This window comes from Arachis hypogaea, chromosome 16 (genome assembly GCF_003086295.3).
Source record: "Arachis hypogaea cultivar Tifrunner chromosome 16, arahy.Tifrunner.gnm2.J5K5, whole genome shotgun sequence".
In the NCBI taxonomy this organism is placed as follows: Eukaryota; Viridiplantae; Streptophyta; class Magnoliopsida; order Fabales; family Fabaceae; genus Arachis; species Arachis hypogaea.
In genome coordinates this window covers 23,248,489-23,264,016 of record NC_092051.1, presented here as the reverse complement: position 1 = coordinate 23,264,016, position 15,528 = coordinate 23,248,489, and the positions used below count along the sequence as shown (strand labels likewise).

Here is a 15,528-nt window from a genome sequence, read left to right as displayed (position 1 = left end):
ACATATTTTTCTACTCTTTTAATAATAGAACAATCTACGTGTTATTTTATTACGGTTGGGTATATGAGATGGTTTCAAATCATGATTATATCTTTTTTAGAGAGATATTTATCTTTATATTTAATTTCTAATAGGGTTAATGACAATACTCTTTCAAGATACAATAAAATTTAAGAATTTTTTAATTAGCAATAGTAAGAAATTCTCAACTCTCTTGAACAAAAAAATCTCTTAATAGTTAAGTAAAATATACACTTAGTACTTCTATTTTTAAAATAGTGGATAAGAACTTATTTATACATACTGCATGTAGCAATTGCCAATAGACACAATATTTTGAACATATCCAATTCTTAAAGAGTTGTGTTCTTTTAGCCAATAAATATAATGTTTTGAACATACACAATTCTTAAAAGGTTGTGTCTTTTTAGACAAATGGTACTAAACTATTAGTAACCGTTTATTAATATTAATAATAATATCAATAACATTAATAATATTAATTGATCAAATTTGTAAATACCTTTCAATTCTCCACTGTTTATAAAATTTAAATACCATACAAGTATATGCATAAAAAATGTGTCATTAAGATTAAACATTCTTTTAGTGTAAATTTTAAAGTTCTAACGAAGTAATAGGTGTCTAATCGATTAAACTCATACTTCATATGCTAGTACCAAAAATTACACACATTACTTATACCCTCCAAGTTCAAGAGTTGATAATTTTAAACACGTATATGGTCTTGTGCTCATCCTGATTTTATGAATATTTACGAGAATAAAACCTCTAAAATTCTCGATTAGAGCGGCACCACTCCTATATTCATATAGGTGGAATCTTTTGATAAATAATATTATCATTCCATTAAGAGTTTTAACTCACACTTCTAATTTATTATAAATAGCACTAAATCATATACCTTAGTGCTTCAATTGCTAAATAACTTGTTATTATCCATTAAACCTTGAAACTAGTAGTCTACTAGAATAAGGTTGGGTTCCCATCATTTAACAATAATAGGTTTTAATTCCATTTTAGCAGTAGTCTCTTTGATTTTATCCCTTGACAAATCTTTAGTCAAATAGTCTGCTAAATTTCTTTGAAATCTTACATAAGTGATGGTAATTACACTATCATCTATTAGTTGCCTCACAAACTCATGTCTCAAACTTATATGTCTAGACTTTTCATTATAAACTTTATTATATGCTCGAGACATGGTTGATTCACTATCATAGAAGATTGAAATGGCTATCATCTGCTGTGGCCACAGCTTTATATCATATAACAAAATTTTTAACTATTTCGCTTCTTTACCTGCAGCTGATAACGCTACCAACTCAACCTTCATAATAGAATGTGTAATACAGATTTGGTTTTTTGAGGCCCAACTTATTACTCCACCACCTATGGTGAAAATCCATCTTGAAGTGGATTTGTTATCACTAATATTTGTAATCCAATTTATGTCGAAATAACCTTCTAAAATTGCGGGATAATCACTATAATGTAATCTAAAGTTTATGGTTTTCTTGAGGTAACCAAGAACTCTTGTTATAGCTTTTCAATGTTGATTCTAGGTTTTCATGTGAAACTTGATAATTTGCACACAGCAAATGCTATATCAGGTATAGTACAATGCATTGCATATATTAAACTTCTTATAGCACTAGCATATTCTAATTGTGTTATAGGTCTTCACATGTTTTCTTCTAATTTAAGATTATGATCATAGGGTGTATTGGATTCTTTAATTGTGAGATGATAAAGTTTTCTAATATCTTTTGATATAATGAGATTGAGTTAAAATAAAGCCAACTTCATTCTTATGCACTTTTATGCTTAATATTGTATCAGTTTCATTCAAAACCTTCATCTTGAATTTAGAAGTTAGATACTCCTTTGTTATACGAATTCCTTCTAAATTTGTTTCGATGATTAACATATCATCAACATATAGACAAATGATTACTCCATAATTTTTAGTAAATTTTGAGTAAATACATTTATCCGCACTATTATTTGAGAAGCTATTTGATAACACCATTGAATCAAACTTCTCATGCCATTGTTTAGGCGCTTGTTTTAGGCCATACAAAGACTTAATTAATTTGTAAACTTTCTTTTCATTTTCAAGTAGCACATAGCCTTCCGGTTGCTCCATATAAATTTTTTCATTAAGATCTCCATTTAAAAAAAAAAACCGTTTTAACATCTATTTGATGTATATGAAGCTTATGAATGAATGCTAATGCCATAAGAGTCCTAATAGAAGTCATTCTTGCCACAGGTGTATAGATATCAAAATAGTCTAGACCTTCTTATTGTCTAAATTCCTTGGCCACTAACCTTATTTTAAAGGTTTGTAATGAACCATCAGTATTATACTTTCTTCTAAATACCTACTTATATCCTATAGGCTTTGATATTTGAGGTAAATCAACCAAGACCCAATTATTATTTGATAATATTGAGTCAATTTCATCATTTGTTACTTCTTTCCAAAAGGTAGTGAAATCCCTTGAAGGCATAGCCTCTTTAAACGTTTGAGTATCACCCTCTATATTCATCACAATAGGAATCTTGTATGTCACAGAATTCTTAGTTCCTTCTACCAAAAAAGTGATAGTTTGAGAATAAATAAAATCTAAATTCAAGTCCTTTTCTTTTCTCACTCTCAAACTCTTCCTTGGTTCAATCAATTCTTTGTCACTAGACGTTTATTATTTTGATTATTTATTTCTTGTGAAATGTTAGTATTATTTTGGGGATATTCTGAACTAGAAGTTGAATCATTGATAAATTTATTTTTAATAAATTATACCTCTCTTATTCAACAACTTCATTAGACACTAAGTCTAATATTCTATATGCTTTAGAATTTTGAGCATATCTTATGAAAGTGTCTTTTATGGTTCTTGGCCCCAATTTGGTTCTCTTTTGATCAGGAACTCGATAAAAGGTTAAACACCCTCACACTTTTAAATAGATCAAATTAGGTTTTCTTCCTTTCCAAATTTTATAAGGAGAAACTTTTCTATATGTTGATGGTATCCTATTATGGATATGACATGATGTCAATAATGATTCACCCCACAAATTGTAAGGCAATTTTCCATTTAGTAACATTGAATTAACCATATCCACTAAAGTACGATTTTTTTTTTTTGCCAAACCATTTTGTTGCAGAGTACATGGAGAGGAAGATTCATGCACAATACCATGTAATTCACAAAAGTTATCAAATTCATTAAAAAAAATATTCTCCACCTCGATCACTACGAATGACTTTTATTTTCTTATCATGCATATTTTTTACTTCTATTTATATTTCTTAAACATTTTAAAAGTTTCATCTTTATTTCTAAATAAATATACATAAGTAAATCTAGAACAATCATCAATAAAAGTTATAAAATATATTTTTTCTCTTCTAGTAATATTGTCATTTAATTCACAAATATCACTATGAATCAATTCTAATAAATCTGTATTCCTTTTAACTTTAGGAAAAAATTTTCTTAGTAATTTTGGATTGTATGCAAATATCACATTTTCTATTAAAATTCTTATTATTAAGATCAATATAGTTATTTTTATGCATATATTCAATTGATTTGTAATTTAAGTGTGCTAATCTAATATGCCATAAATCACAAGAATCAACAACACACAAAAAAATATTCACTTTATTAATATTAAGTTTAAATATGCCTTCAGTACAATATCATTTTTTTATGAATTCATCATTCTTAAGCAAGATCATTTTATCAGATTCCATTACAACTTTAAATCCTTTCTTACACAAGAGACTAGTAGAAACTAATTTTTTTTTCAAATCCGGAATATGAAGTACATTTGTTAAATTTAATTTCTTTTCAGATATAAAATTCAATTGCACAATTCTTTGACCACAAACTTTGGCTGAGTTGTCATTGCCCATCAAGACTTCTCTATTATTCACTTCTTCATATGTTTTGAATTGATTGCGATCATTACAAACGTGAACAGTAGCTCCAGAATCTAACCACCACTCAAGTGATTTTCCTTGTGTTGCCATGTTGAGTTCTGTAACCATGGCAATATGCATATTTTGTACTTTTTCTACAACCATAGCTATTAGATCCTTCTCTTCCACTAAGTTGGTCTTTGAAACTTCCTTTTTCAGAAGTCTACATTCTTTGATGTAATGTCCTTTCTTGTGACAATGATAACACTCTCTTTATCTCTTCTTGTCTTGATTTGAATCTTTTGAGAACTTTCTTTTCTTCTTATTGGTTTTGTTTTCACCAATATGATTCACTTTAGAACTTTCAGAGAGATACACAGCATCACGTTTTCGAGTTTCCTCCTCTATATGTATATGCCTTAGTAATTTCTCAATTGTGAAGTCCTCACCAAGATGTAAAACTTTTTTTTATAACTATTCCATGATAAAGGCAATTTTGAAATAATTACTGCAACTTATAATGATTTAGGAATCACTACTTGTAGATCACAAAATCTACTTACAAAGATTTTTAATTCATAAATTTGATCGATAACAAGCATAGTATCATTCATAATAAATTCAAAATATTTTATCATAATAAACTTACTGTCCCTTGTCGTTTAATATTTTACTTTTCTTTCAAAGATTTCCAAATCTCCAATGGTGATTGAATTGACATATAGAGATCATAGAGTCGGTCGGATAAAGTATTGAGAATATGACATCGACATGCAAAAGTATCTTCATCACGTTTCATATTCAATTGAACAATCTTTTCTTTCTCTTTCGGTATGGAATTTTCGGTGGCATCGGCAATTGGTAGTCTTTGAGTCAATCACATATGCAAGATTGAAAACTAAAAGAAGAAATATCATCAGAGCTTTACGCTTAAGCCGTAGAACAGAGGTAGTGTGGTGTTACGGACCACTAATCATAAAATACATACGTATAATAGCGAAAAAATATAATATACTAGGAGCCTTGAAAAATAGGTAAAGCAAAATCGCAAAATAAAAAGCGCAATGCTCAAGAAACAGAATTACTTGCGTGCTAAGAAACCTAAATATCATAGATATGAATAAGCGAAAGAGTGGATAGATAGCCAAGAATACAGCATAACTAGCTCCTGACTCAGCCTGCGAAGCCAAGGCTGGCTGGAGAATATTTACATACATATACAAGTATCCCAAAATACCCAAAATACAGAAATAAAGCCTTAACTCTCCTTAAACCTCTAAGAGGGACAAAATAAATAAGTTTCTTGGAGAGAAAGCTAAGCATATATGTACATAAATTGATAATCAAAAGAACCCAGGGACCGCTCCTCTTTAAGAATCCAGACACCTAGCGAGGAGCCTCTCGACCTGCATCTGAAAATAACAACACAGTATGGGGTAAGAACCGGAGGTTCTCAGCATGGTAAAGGTGCCACCCATATAATATATAAGGTCCTGCGAATGCCAGAGGCAATCCTAAAACGCCAACACTCAATCATAAAACTTAAACTCTAAGCAGAAGCCATAACAAGGGTAGGTATTCTAAGGAATTCCAAACTTACTTACTTAAACCTAACGTTATCACCAACCTGTCCCATCCTTCCTCCGCTCCTCCATCACCAATGATTTAGCAAAGACAAACAACCAAACACTTTCAAGCACAAGTAGAAAATAGGTAGTGCAGGTAGCAAATACAGCAATTAGCAGAGTATATGTTCAGTTAGGTAATCCCAAGTAATGCATAGCAGACAAGACAAACAGAATGCACATGATGTATGCCTGTCCTATGGCTGATGAGGCTCATCTGTCGGTTATCCAGCCAACTCGACAAGTCCAAAACCCTTAGACTGTCCATCGTCGCGCATCCCCATGAGTCTATGCATAGATTTTCTCATTCATTCGTAATTCATATATTCATTCATTCATTTATATCTCACTCAATGGGGGATATGCATTCCCGTGAATTTATAGATTCCTGATCACCCTTACGACGTAAGGTCAACAGAGTATCAAGTTTCAACTTGGAACACGCGGTGGCAAGCCACGGTTCTGTTACCCAGGAAAACTTGTATCTCAGATATCATTAAATTCATAAGCCGCATAATATTCAAACCATTCACATTCATCATATAATCATTCATCTTAGCCATAACAACATGTATTCATTTAGCTTTCACATCATTCTCTTATAATTCACCATGTTTACCCTTTTCTTCATCCCCAAGTTACTTCAATTTCCTAGCTTCAACTAGTTACTAAGCTTACTAATAACATCTAGGGTTAAAAGGATAAAAATAGAGGTTTTAACGGTTCAAAACCATGCTTAATTCACAAAATACAGGTGCAGAAAAATAGAGTGTGTGCGGACGCACATAAGTGTGCATGCGCACAATTTGTGAAAAGCAGAGTGTGTGCGTACGCACTAATGTGTGTGTGTGCACACCGGCCAGGAACTATTTAGTGTGCGTGCGCCTCACATGTGCGAGCACTACCAACAGTATGCATACCCTTGTGTGTTTGTGCGCACAAAGTCGTGCGTACGCACAAATGAAATTGTTGCTACTGCTGGGTACGTACGCACATCAGTGTGCGTATGCACACACCAGAAATCTTGATTCTGCTATACTTAAAAAAATTTCAGTTTTTTGCACAAGATTTTTGACGTCCATAACTTTCTCTACAGAATTAGGTTTTCCACAAAATTTATACTATTCTCAAGCTTATAAAACCCTCTTTGATTTGAAACGAATCTCATGTTCATCCAAAATTTGAGATTCGAGTTAAGGATCACCGAAGTTCATAAAAAATTAGTTTTTTCCAAAGATCACCAAACCCCTATTTTTACCAAAACCTCATTTCATACTAAACATTTCACAACCAAGCATTACCAAAACTTAACTCCACATCTCCCATTCATTTTACAACACACCACACCCAATACACTCAACTATTCAATAACTATCTGCATATACACATACATTTTCATAAATCCTCAACCAAAATCAATGACAATTATACTCATATATATATAGTTCCCATGTCACACATACTAACATATACATTTAATCCTTTTATTCAACAATCACCAACAATAAATACTTCACCCCACTGTCATGAATGGCTCAACATTTACATTAAGAATTGCTAATTTATATCAAGTACACTAATTAACCTTCCATCAAACTCAATTGAATTCATCATCTAACACCAACACCACACTTTCAACAAAATCATCAATCACTACTCATTCTCAATATCATTTAATAATTCCATCAAAGTTACTAAACTTTAACATATTTACACATTTCAACTTATCCTAGGGTCGTCTAGCCTAAGTTTTCACAGAGCATTATATATTAAATACACAAAACCTAAACCATACCTTAGCCGATTTCCACATTTGGTTCAAGGCAACATTTAAGGCACACACAAACAGCTCCACAATTCACAAAATCACCAAGAATTGACACCAATCCAAGGCCTCCAATGTCCACAATTTCAAGTTTCAATTACATACACACTACCTAATACAAATATACAACACATATATACCCAAACTCAATATCTATTGCACAAATTCAAAAATTAGATAGAGTTATGGTTTTCTCACCTTACCCAAGCTTTGTATAAGAAAGAGTGAACATTTTTCTTAAGCTAATTGGATCCTAATACATCAAAAAGTAAAGAAATTCAACACCACTACATAATTTTTCAAAAATTGGGGGAAAGGAGAGGCTGGAGTGTTAGAGTGACTTACCAAAAAAATTGTTCTAATAGAATTGTAGAGCTCGACGCGCTGGACGCGTAGCCGCAAACGATGCGGCGATTGGAGCTCGGAAAAAGAAGTTATGGTGGATGAAAGTGGAAGTTAGGTTTTTGGCCTTCACCTTCCTCCTCCCATGGCTGCTGGAATGAAATGAGGAATGGAAGGGAAGTGATGAGCTGAACTCATTTAAGTGTTGGGTCTGGTTGGGCCCACGGGCCTAATTTGGGCCCGGTTCAACCGGTCAGCCCAATCTTAGGCCAAATTCTTCGAAATTAGTGTCAAAATTCTCGTTTTGAAGAGCTCTATCCTATTTTAATATTAGATTTACATTTTTAATTTTTCTAATTAAAATTCAATTTATTAATGAATTATTTACTAATTTTAGCGGGGTTTACATCCTACCCACTCAATTAAGAATTTTGTCCTCAAAATTCAGAGTTAGTTACCTAAAAAGAGGTGTGGGTAGTCCTTCTGCATATCTGATTCAAGCTCCCAGGTATGCTCTTCGATACCAGCCCGACTCCAAGCTACTTTCACCAAAAAAACTTCTTTTCCGCATAAACGTTTGATGCTGGTGTCATCAATCCTGACTGGAGTTACTAGAAGCGTCAGATCTTCCCTTACTTGAACTGATTCTGGTTCCAGGACATGACTTGGATCAAAAGTGTATTTACGAAGCTGCGATACATGAAATACGTCATGCAAGTTCGAAAGATGTGGTTGTAAAGCGATCCTATACGCCACTGGTCCAATTCTCTTCAGGATCTCAAACGGTCCAATGTAACGGGGATTTAGCTTTTTAGTCTTAATGGATCTTCCTATTCTGGTGGTTGGAGTAACTTTCTGGAAGACGTGTTCTCCTTCTTCAAACTCCAAAGGCTTCCACCTTTGATCAGCAGAGCTCTTCTGACGGCTTTGAGTTATAAGCATTCGGCCACGGATCTTCTTTATCTACTCAGTGGTTTCAGCTATCATTTCAGACCCTAGCAAACTTCTTTCTCCCGCTTCATACCAGCATAGTGGAGATTGACATTTTCTACCGTACAAAGCTTCATACGGAGCCATTCCAATGCTTGCATGGTAACTGTTGTTATAAGCAAACTCCACTAGGGGCATATACCAATCCTAACTCGCCAGTTGGTCCAAAACACAAGCTTTCAGCGTGTCTTCCAAAGTCTGGATTGTTCTTTCTGATTAGCCATCCGTCTGAGGGTTATATGCAGTACTTAGGCTCAATTGAGTGCTAAATGCTCGCTGAAAGACTTCCCAGAACCTTGAGGTGAATCGAGGATCTCTGTCGGATACAATGGTGAAAGGTACACCTTGTAGCCTCACAATTTCCTTAATGTATAGCCGCGCTAACTCCTCCATTGTGCAACTTATCCGAATGGGAAGAAAGTGAGACGGCTTAGTCAGTTGATCCACAACTACCCAAATGGCATCACAACCTGTTCGAGTTCTAGGTAAACCCAACATGAAGTCCATTGCAATGCTCTCCCATTTCCACTGTGGAATCTCCAAAGGTTGAAGGATTCTTGATGGTCTCTGATATTCAATTTTAACTTTCTGCCAAGTTAGACACTTGGAAACGTGCGACGCCACATCATTTTTCATTCCTGGCCACTAGAACATCGTCTTCAGATCTTGATACATCTTGGTGCTTCTCGGATGGATTGAGATTCCGCTCTTATGAGCTTCCTTCAATATGCTTTGTCGCAAATCCCCAACATCTGGTACAATAATCCGGTCCTTGAACCTCCATAAACTATTCTTATCTTCTGACACTCTCCACCGTTTGTCTTGCTCAATCGCCGGTAAAATCTTATACAATTCTTTGTCATTCTGATGAACCTTTAGAAGTTCAGCTTTGAAATCACTTGAAATCTGTAGCTGACTTAAGCACAGAGTCCCAAACTCTTCTCTGATTCCCAGTTTCAACCCTTGGAGTGCTTTTAGTAACTCTTCCTCTCGCAGCATCATCCAAGCAGCGCATAGAGACTTCCGACTCAAGGCATCCGCCACAACATTCGCCTTTCCAGGATGGTAGTTCAACTCAAAGTCATAGTCTTTCAGAAGCTCTATCCATCTTCTCTGACGCATATTCAACTCTTTCTGCTCAAAGAGGTACTTCAAACTCTTATGGTATGAGAAAACTTGAAACCTGACACCATAGAGATAATGCCTCCAAATCTTCAAAGCAAAAACAATGGCAGCAAGCTCCAAGTCGTGAGTTGGATAATTCATTTCATGTGGCTTTAACTGACGTGAGGTATATGCTACGACCTTACGGTGCTGCATCAGCACGCACTATAAACCCTTCAGTGATACATTGCAGTATACTTCGAATGGTTCACTCGGCTCAGGCAACACCAACATGGGTGCGGTAGTCAATCTCTGCTTCAATGCAAGAAAACTCTCCTCGCACTCAGGAGTCCACACAAAAGGTACGTCCTTCCTAGTCAGCTTGGTTAAAGGCAAAGCGAGCTGTGAAAACCCTTTAATGAACCTCCGATAATAACCCGCCAAACCTACGAAACTCCTGATCTCTGTCACTGAAGTTGGTCGCTCCCAATTCATCATTGCTTCAACTTTAGCAGGATCTACTGCTATTCCCTGCTTACTCACCACGTGGCTGATGAGCGGATAATTTATACGCTTTTTGGCATTGTTTTTAGTATGTTTTTAGTAGAATCTAGTTACTTTTAGGGATGTTTTCATTAGTTTTTATGTTAAATTCACATTTTTGGACTTTACTATGAGTTTGTGTGTTTTTCTGTGATTTCAGGTATTTTCTGGCTGAAATTGAGGGACTTGAGCAGAAATCAGATTCAGAGGTTGAAAAAGGACTGCTGATGCTGTTGGATTCTGACCTCCCTGCACTCAAAGTGGATTTTCTGGAGCTACAGAACTCGAAATGGCGCGCTTCCAATTGCGTTAGAAAGTAGACATCCAGGGATTTCCAGCAATATATAATAGTCCATACTTTGGCCAAGAATTGACGATGTAAACTGGCGTTCAACGCCAGCCTTCTGCCCAAATCTGGCGTCCAGCGCCAGAAAAGGATCCAAAACCAGAGTTGAACGCCCAAACTGGCACAGAAACTGGCGTTCAACTCCACAAATGGCCTCTGCACGTGCAACACTCAGGCTCAGCCCAAACACACACCAAGTGGGCCCAGGAAGTGGATTTATGCATCAATTACTTACTCATGTAAACCCTAGTGACTAGTTTATTATAAATAGGACCTCTTACTATTGTATTAGGCATCTTTGAACGCATTGTTCTTAGACCATAGGGGCTGGCCACACGGCCATGCCTGGACCTTTACTTATGTATTTTCAACGGTAGAGTTTCTACACTCCATAGATTAAGGTGTGGAGCTCTGCTGTTCCTCAAAGATTAATGCAAAGTACTACTGTTTTCTATTCAATTCTTCTTATTTCTCTTCTAAGATATCCATTCGCACCCAAGAACGTGATGAAGGTGATGATTATGTGTGACGCTCATCATCCTTCTCCCTATGAACGCGTGCCTGACAAACACTTCTGTTCTACATGAATTAAGCTAGAATGAATATCTCTTAGATCTCCTAACCAGAATCTTCGTAGCGTAAGCTAGAATGATGGCGGCATTCAAGAGAATCCGGAAAGTCTAAACCTTGTCCGTGGTATTCCGAGTAGGATTCAATGATTGAATGACTGTGACGAGCTCCTAACTCGCGATTGTAGGGCGTTAGTGACAGACGCAAAAGGATAGTAAATCCTATTCCAGCATGATCGAGAACCGACAGATGAATAGCCGTGCCGTGACAGGGTGCGTGAGCATATTATTCACTGAGAGGATAAGATGAAGCCATTGGCAAGGGTGATGCCTCCAGACGATTAGCCGTGCCGTGACAGGGCATTGGATCATTTTCCCGTGAGATGACCGAAAGTAGCCATTGACAGTGGTGATGTATCACATAAAGCCAGCCATGGAAAGGAGTGAGACTGATTGGATGAAGATAGCAGGAAAGCAGAGGTTCAGAGGAACGAAAAGCATCTCCATTCGCTTATCTGAAATTCCTATCAATGAATTACATAAGTATTTCTATCCCTTCTTTTATTTATTATTCGAAAACACCCTTATCACTTTATATCTACCTGACTGAGATTTGCAAGGTGACCATAGCTTGCTTCATACCAACAATCTCCGTGGGATTCGACCCTTACTCACGTAAGGTATTACTTGGACGACCCAGTGCACTTGCTGGTTAGTTGTATCGAAGTTGTGACAAATTATGAATTAAGATCAGAGCATCAAGCTTTGGATCCATTACCAGGATTTGTTCGAGCCTGGAGATCACAATTTCGTGCACCAAGTTTTTGGCGCCGTTGCCGGGGATTGTTTGAGTTTGGACAACTGACGGTTCATCTTGTTGCTCAGATTAGGTAATTTTCTTTTTATTTTATTTTCAAAAATTTTTCAAAAAAAATTTCTAAAATTTTCTCATCTGTTTTCGAAAAAAAAAATAAAAATGTTTTCAAAAATAAATTATTCTATGGCTTCAAAATTTTAAGAATGAATTCTAGTGTTTCATGAAATATGTTGAATCATATCTGGCTGTAAAGCCATACCCAAACTACTTTGGGATTGGTATTCAACTAATCACTCCACCCCATGTAATTATATGTTGCAGCCTGGCTGGCTGTAAAGCCATGTCTAAATTCATTTGGACTGAGGCAGCAATTTGTTATCAAGAGCAAGCTAGTTGGAGTTAATCCACCTGCTACTGTTTCTGATCACCTGCTGAAGCTTGGCTGGCCATTGGCCATGTCTAGTGTTTTGGACTGGAGCTTTCATTGAAAGCTTGGCTGGCTAGTGAGCCATGTCTAATTCCTGGACTGAAGCTTTAGACTAACATGGCAAGATTCCTGGAATTCATATTAAAATTTTTGGAATCCTTATTTTTCTTTTTCATAATAATTTTCGAAAAAATCCAAAAAAAATTAGAAAATCATAAAAATCAAAAATATTTTCTGTTTCTTGTTTGAGTCTTGAGTCATATTATAAGTTTGGTGTCAATTGCATATGCATCTTGCATTTTTCGAAAATTGCATGCATTCATAGTGTTCTTCATGATCTTCAAGTTGTTCTTGGTAAGTCTTCTTGTTTGATCTTGATGATTTTTTGTTTTGTGTCTTTTCATGTTTATCATATGCATTCTTGAATTCTTAGTGTCTAAGCATTAAAGAATTCTAAGTTTGGTGTCTTGCATGTTTTCTTTGCATTAAAGATTTTTCAAAATTGTGTCTTGATGTTCATCATGACATTTAAAGTGTTCTTGGTGTTCATCTTGACATTCATAGCATTCTTGCATGCATTCATTGTTTTGATCTAAAAAATTTCATGCATTGCATAATTTTCATGTTTTTCATAAAAATTCAAAAATAAAAAAAAATATCTTTCCCTTTTTCTCTCCTCAAATTCGAAAATTTGGATTGACTTTTTCAAAAAATTTTAAAATCAAGTTGTTTCTTATGAGTCAAATCAAATTTTCAATTTGAAAATCTTATCTTTTTCAAAATCTTTTTCAAAAATCAAATCTTTTTCAAAATTATTAGTTATTTTCGAAAATTCCAAAAAAATATTTTTCAAAAATATTTTTCTTATTTTTATCACAAATTTTCGAAAATAACATAATCAATTAATGTTTTGATTCAAAAATTTGAAGTTTGTTACTTGCTTGTTAAGAAAGATTCAAACTTTAAGTTCTAGAATCATATCTTGTGATTTCTTATGAATCAAGTCATTAATTGAGATTTTAAAAATCAAATCTTTTTCAAAACTAACTTCAATCATATCTTTTCAAAAATATCTTCTTATCTTATCTTTTTTCAAAAATATCTTTTCAAAATATCTTTTCTAACTTCCTAACTTCTTATCTTTTTCAAAATTTGTTTCAACTAACTAACTAACTTTTTGTTTGTTTCTTAACTTTTTCAAAACTACCTAACTAACTCTCTCTCTCTCTATTTTCGAAAATATCTTTCCCCTTTTTCAAAATTTCTTTTTAATTAACTAATTATTTTTAATTTTTATTTTTGATTTCAAAAAATTTTTCGAAAAAAAAAAAACTATTTTCAAAAATCACTAACTCTTTTTCAAAATAATTTTCGAAAATTATCCCTCCCCCATCCTATTCTATTTATTCATTCATATCCTAACATCTCATCTCACATCTCTTCCATTCGTACAGTTGCATTTCTTCCTTTACTTCACATTCTTTGTCTCCCACTTCTCTTCCACTCACAAAGGGATCCCTATACTGTGGTATAAAGGATCTCTATTATTATTATTATCATTTTTCTGGCCATTCTTCCTTGTCATATGAGCAGGAGCAAGGATAAGAACATTCTTGTGGAAGCAGATCCAGAACCTGAAAGGACTCTGAAGAAAAAATTAAGAGAAGCTAAAATACAACAATCCAGAGATAACCTTTCAGAAATTTTCGAACAGGCAGAGGAGATGGCAGCCGAAAATAATAATAATGCAAGGAGGATGCTTGGTGACTTTACTGCACCTAATTCCAATTTACATGGAAGAAGCATCTCCATTCCTGCCATTGGAGCAAACAACTTTGAGCTGAAACCTCAATTAGTTTCTCTGATGCAGCAGAACTGCAAGTTTCATGGACTTCCATCTGAAGATCCTTTTCAGTTCTTAACTGAATTCTTGTAGATATGTGATACTGTTAAGACTAATGGAGTAGATCCTGAAGTCTACAGGCTCATGCTTTTCCCTTTTGCTGTAAGAGACAGAGCTAGATTATGGTTGGATTCTCAACCTAAAGACAGCCTGAACTCTTGGGATAAGCTGGTCACGGCTTTCTTAGCCAAGTACTTTCCTCCTCAAAAGCTGAGCAAGCTTAGAGCTGATGTTCAAACCTTCAGACAGAAAGAAGGTGAATCCCTCTATGAAGCTTGGGAAAGATACAAACAGTTGACCAAAAAGTGTCCTTCTGACATGCTCTCAGAATGGACCATCCTGGATATATTCTATGATGGTTTATCTGAGCTATCAAAGATGTCACTGGACACTTCTGCAGGTGGATCCATTCACCTAAAGAAAACGCCTGCAGAAGCTCAAGAACTCATTGACATGGTTGCTAATAACCAGTTCATGTACACTTCTGAAAGGAATCCTGTGAGTAATGGGACGCCTATGAAGAAGGGAGTTCTTGAAGTTGATACTCTGAATGCCATATTGGCTCAGAATAAAATATTGACTCAGCAAGTCAATATGATTTCTCAGAGTCTGCATGGAATGCAAGCTGCATCCAACAGTACTCAAGAAGCTTCTTCTGAAGAAGAAGCCTATGATCCTGAGAACCCTGCAATAGCAGAGGTAAATTACTTAGGTGAACCTTATGGAAACACCTATAACTCAACATGGAGAAATCATCCAAATTTCTCATGGAAGGATCAAAAGCCCCAACAAGGCTTTAATAATGGTGGAAGAAACAGGTTTAACAATAATAAACCTTTTCCATCATCCACTCAGCAACAGACAGAGAACTCTGTACAAAATGCTTCTAATTTAGCAAATCTAGTCTCTGATCTATCTAAGGCCACTGTAAGTTTCATGAATGAAACAAGGTCTTCCATTAGAAATCTGGAAGCACAAGTGGGCCAGCTGAGTAAAAGGATCACTGAAATCCCTCCTAGTACTCTCCCAAGCAATACAGAAGAGAACCCAAAAGGAGAGTGCAAGGCCATTGACATAAGTGC

The 15,528-nt window shown here is 35.1% G+C and overlaps 1 protein-coding gene and 1 non-coding gene across 2 annotated transcripts; both read right to left on the bottom strand.

The window, feature by feature from the left end:
• Positions 1-8,197: 8,197 nt before the first annotated feature.
• Positions 8,198-8,838, bottom strand: LOC112756863 (uncharacterized). The gene is made up of 2 exons (XM_025805474.1): positions 8,752-8,838; positions 8,198-8,710 (listed from the first exon to the last, which is right to left on the bottom strand). Exons 1-2 carry the CDS (start codon positions 8,836-8,838, stop codon positions 8,198-8,200), a joined length of 600 nt encoding a protein of 199 aa, XP_025661259.1.
• A 5,824-nt stretch (positions 8,839-14,662) lies between these two features.
• On the bottom strand, positions 14,663-14,766 carry LOC112761336 (small nucleolar RNA R71). Its single transcript, XR_003181736.1, has one exon. It is a non-coding gene; the product is annotated as a small nucleolar RNA R71 (small nucleolar RNA).
• Between the last annotated feature and the right edge of the window lie 762 nt (positions 14,767-15,528).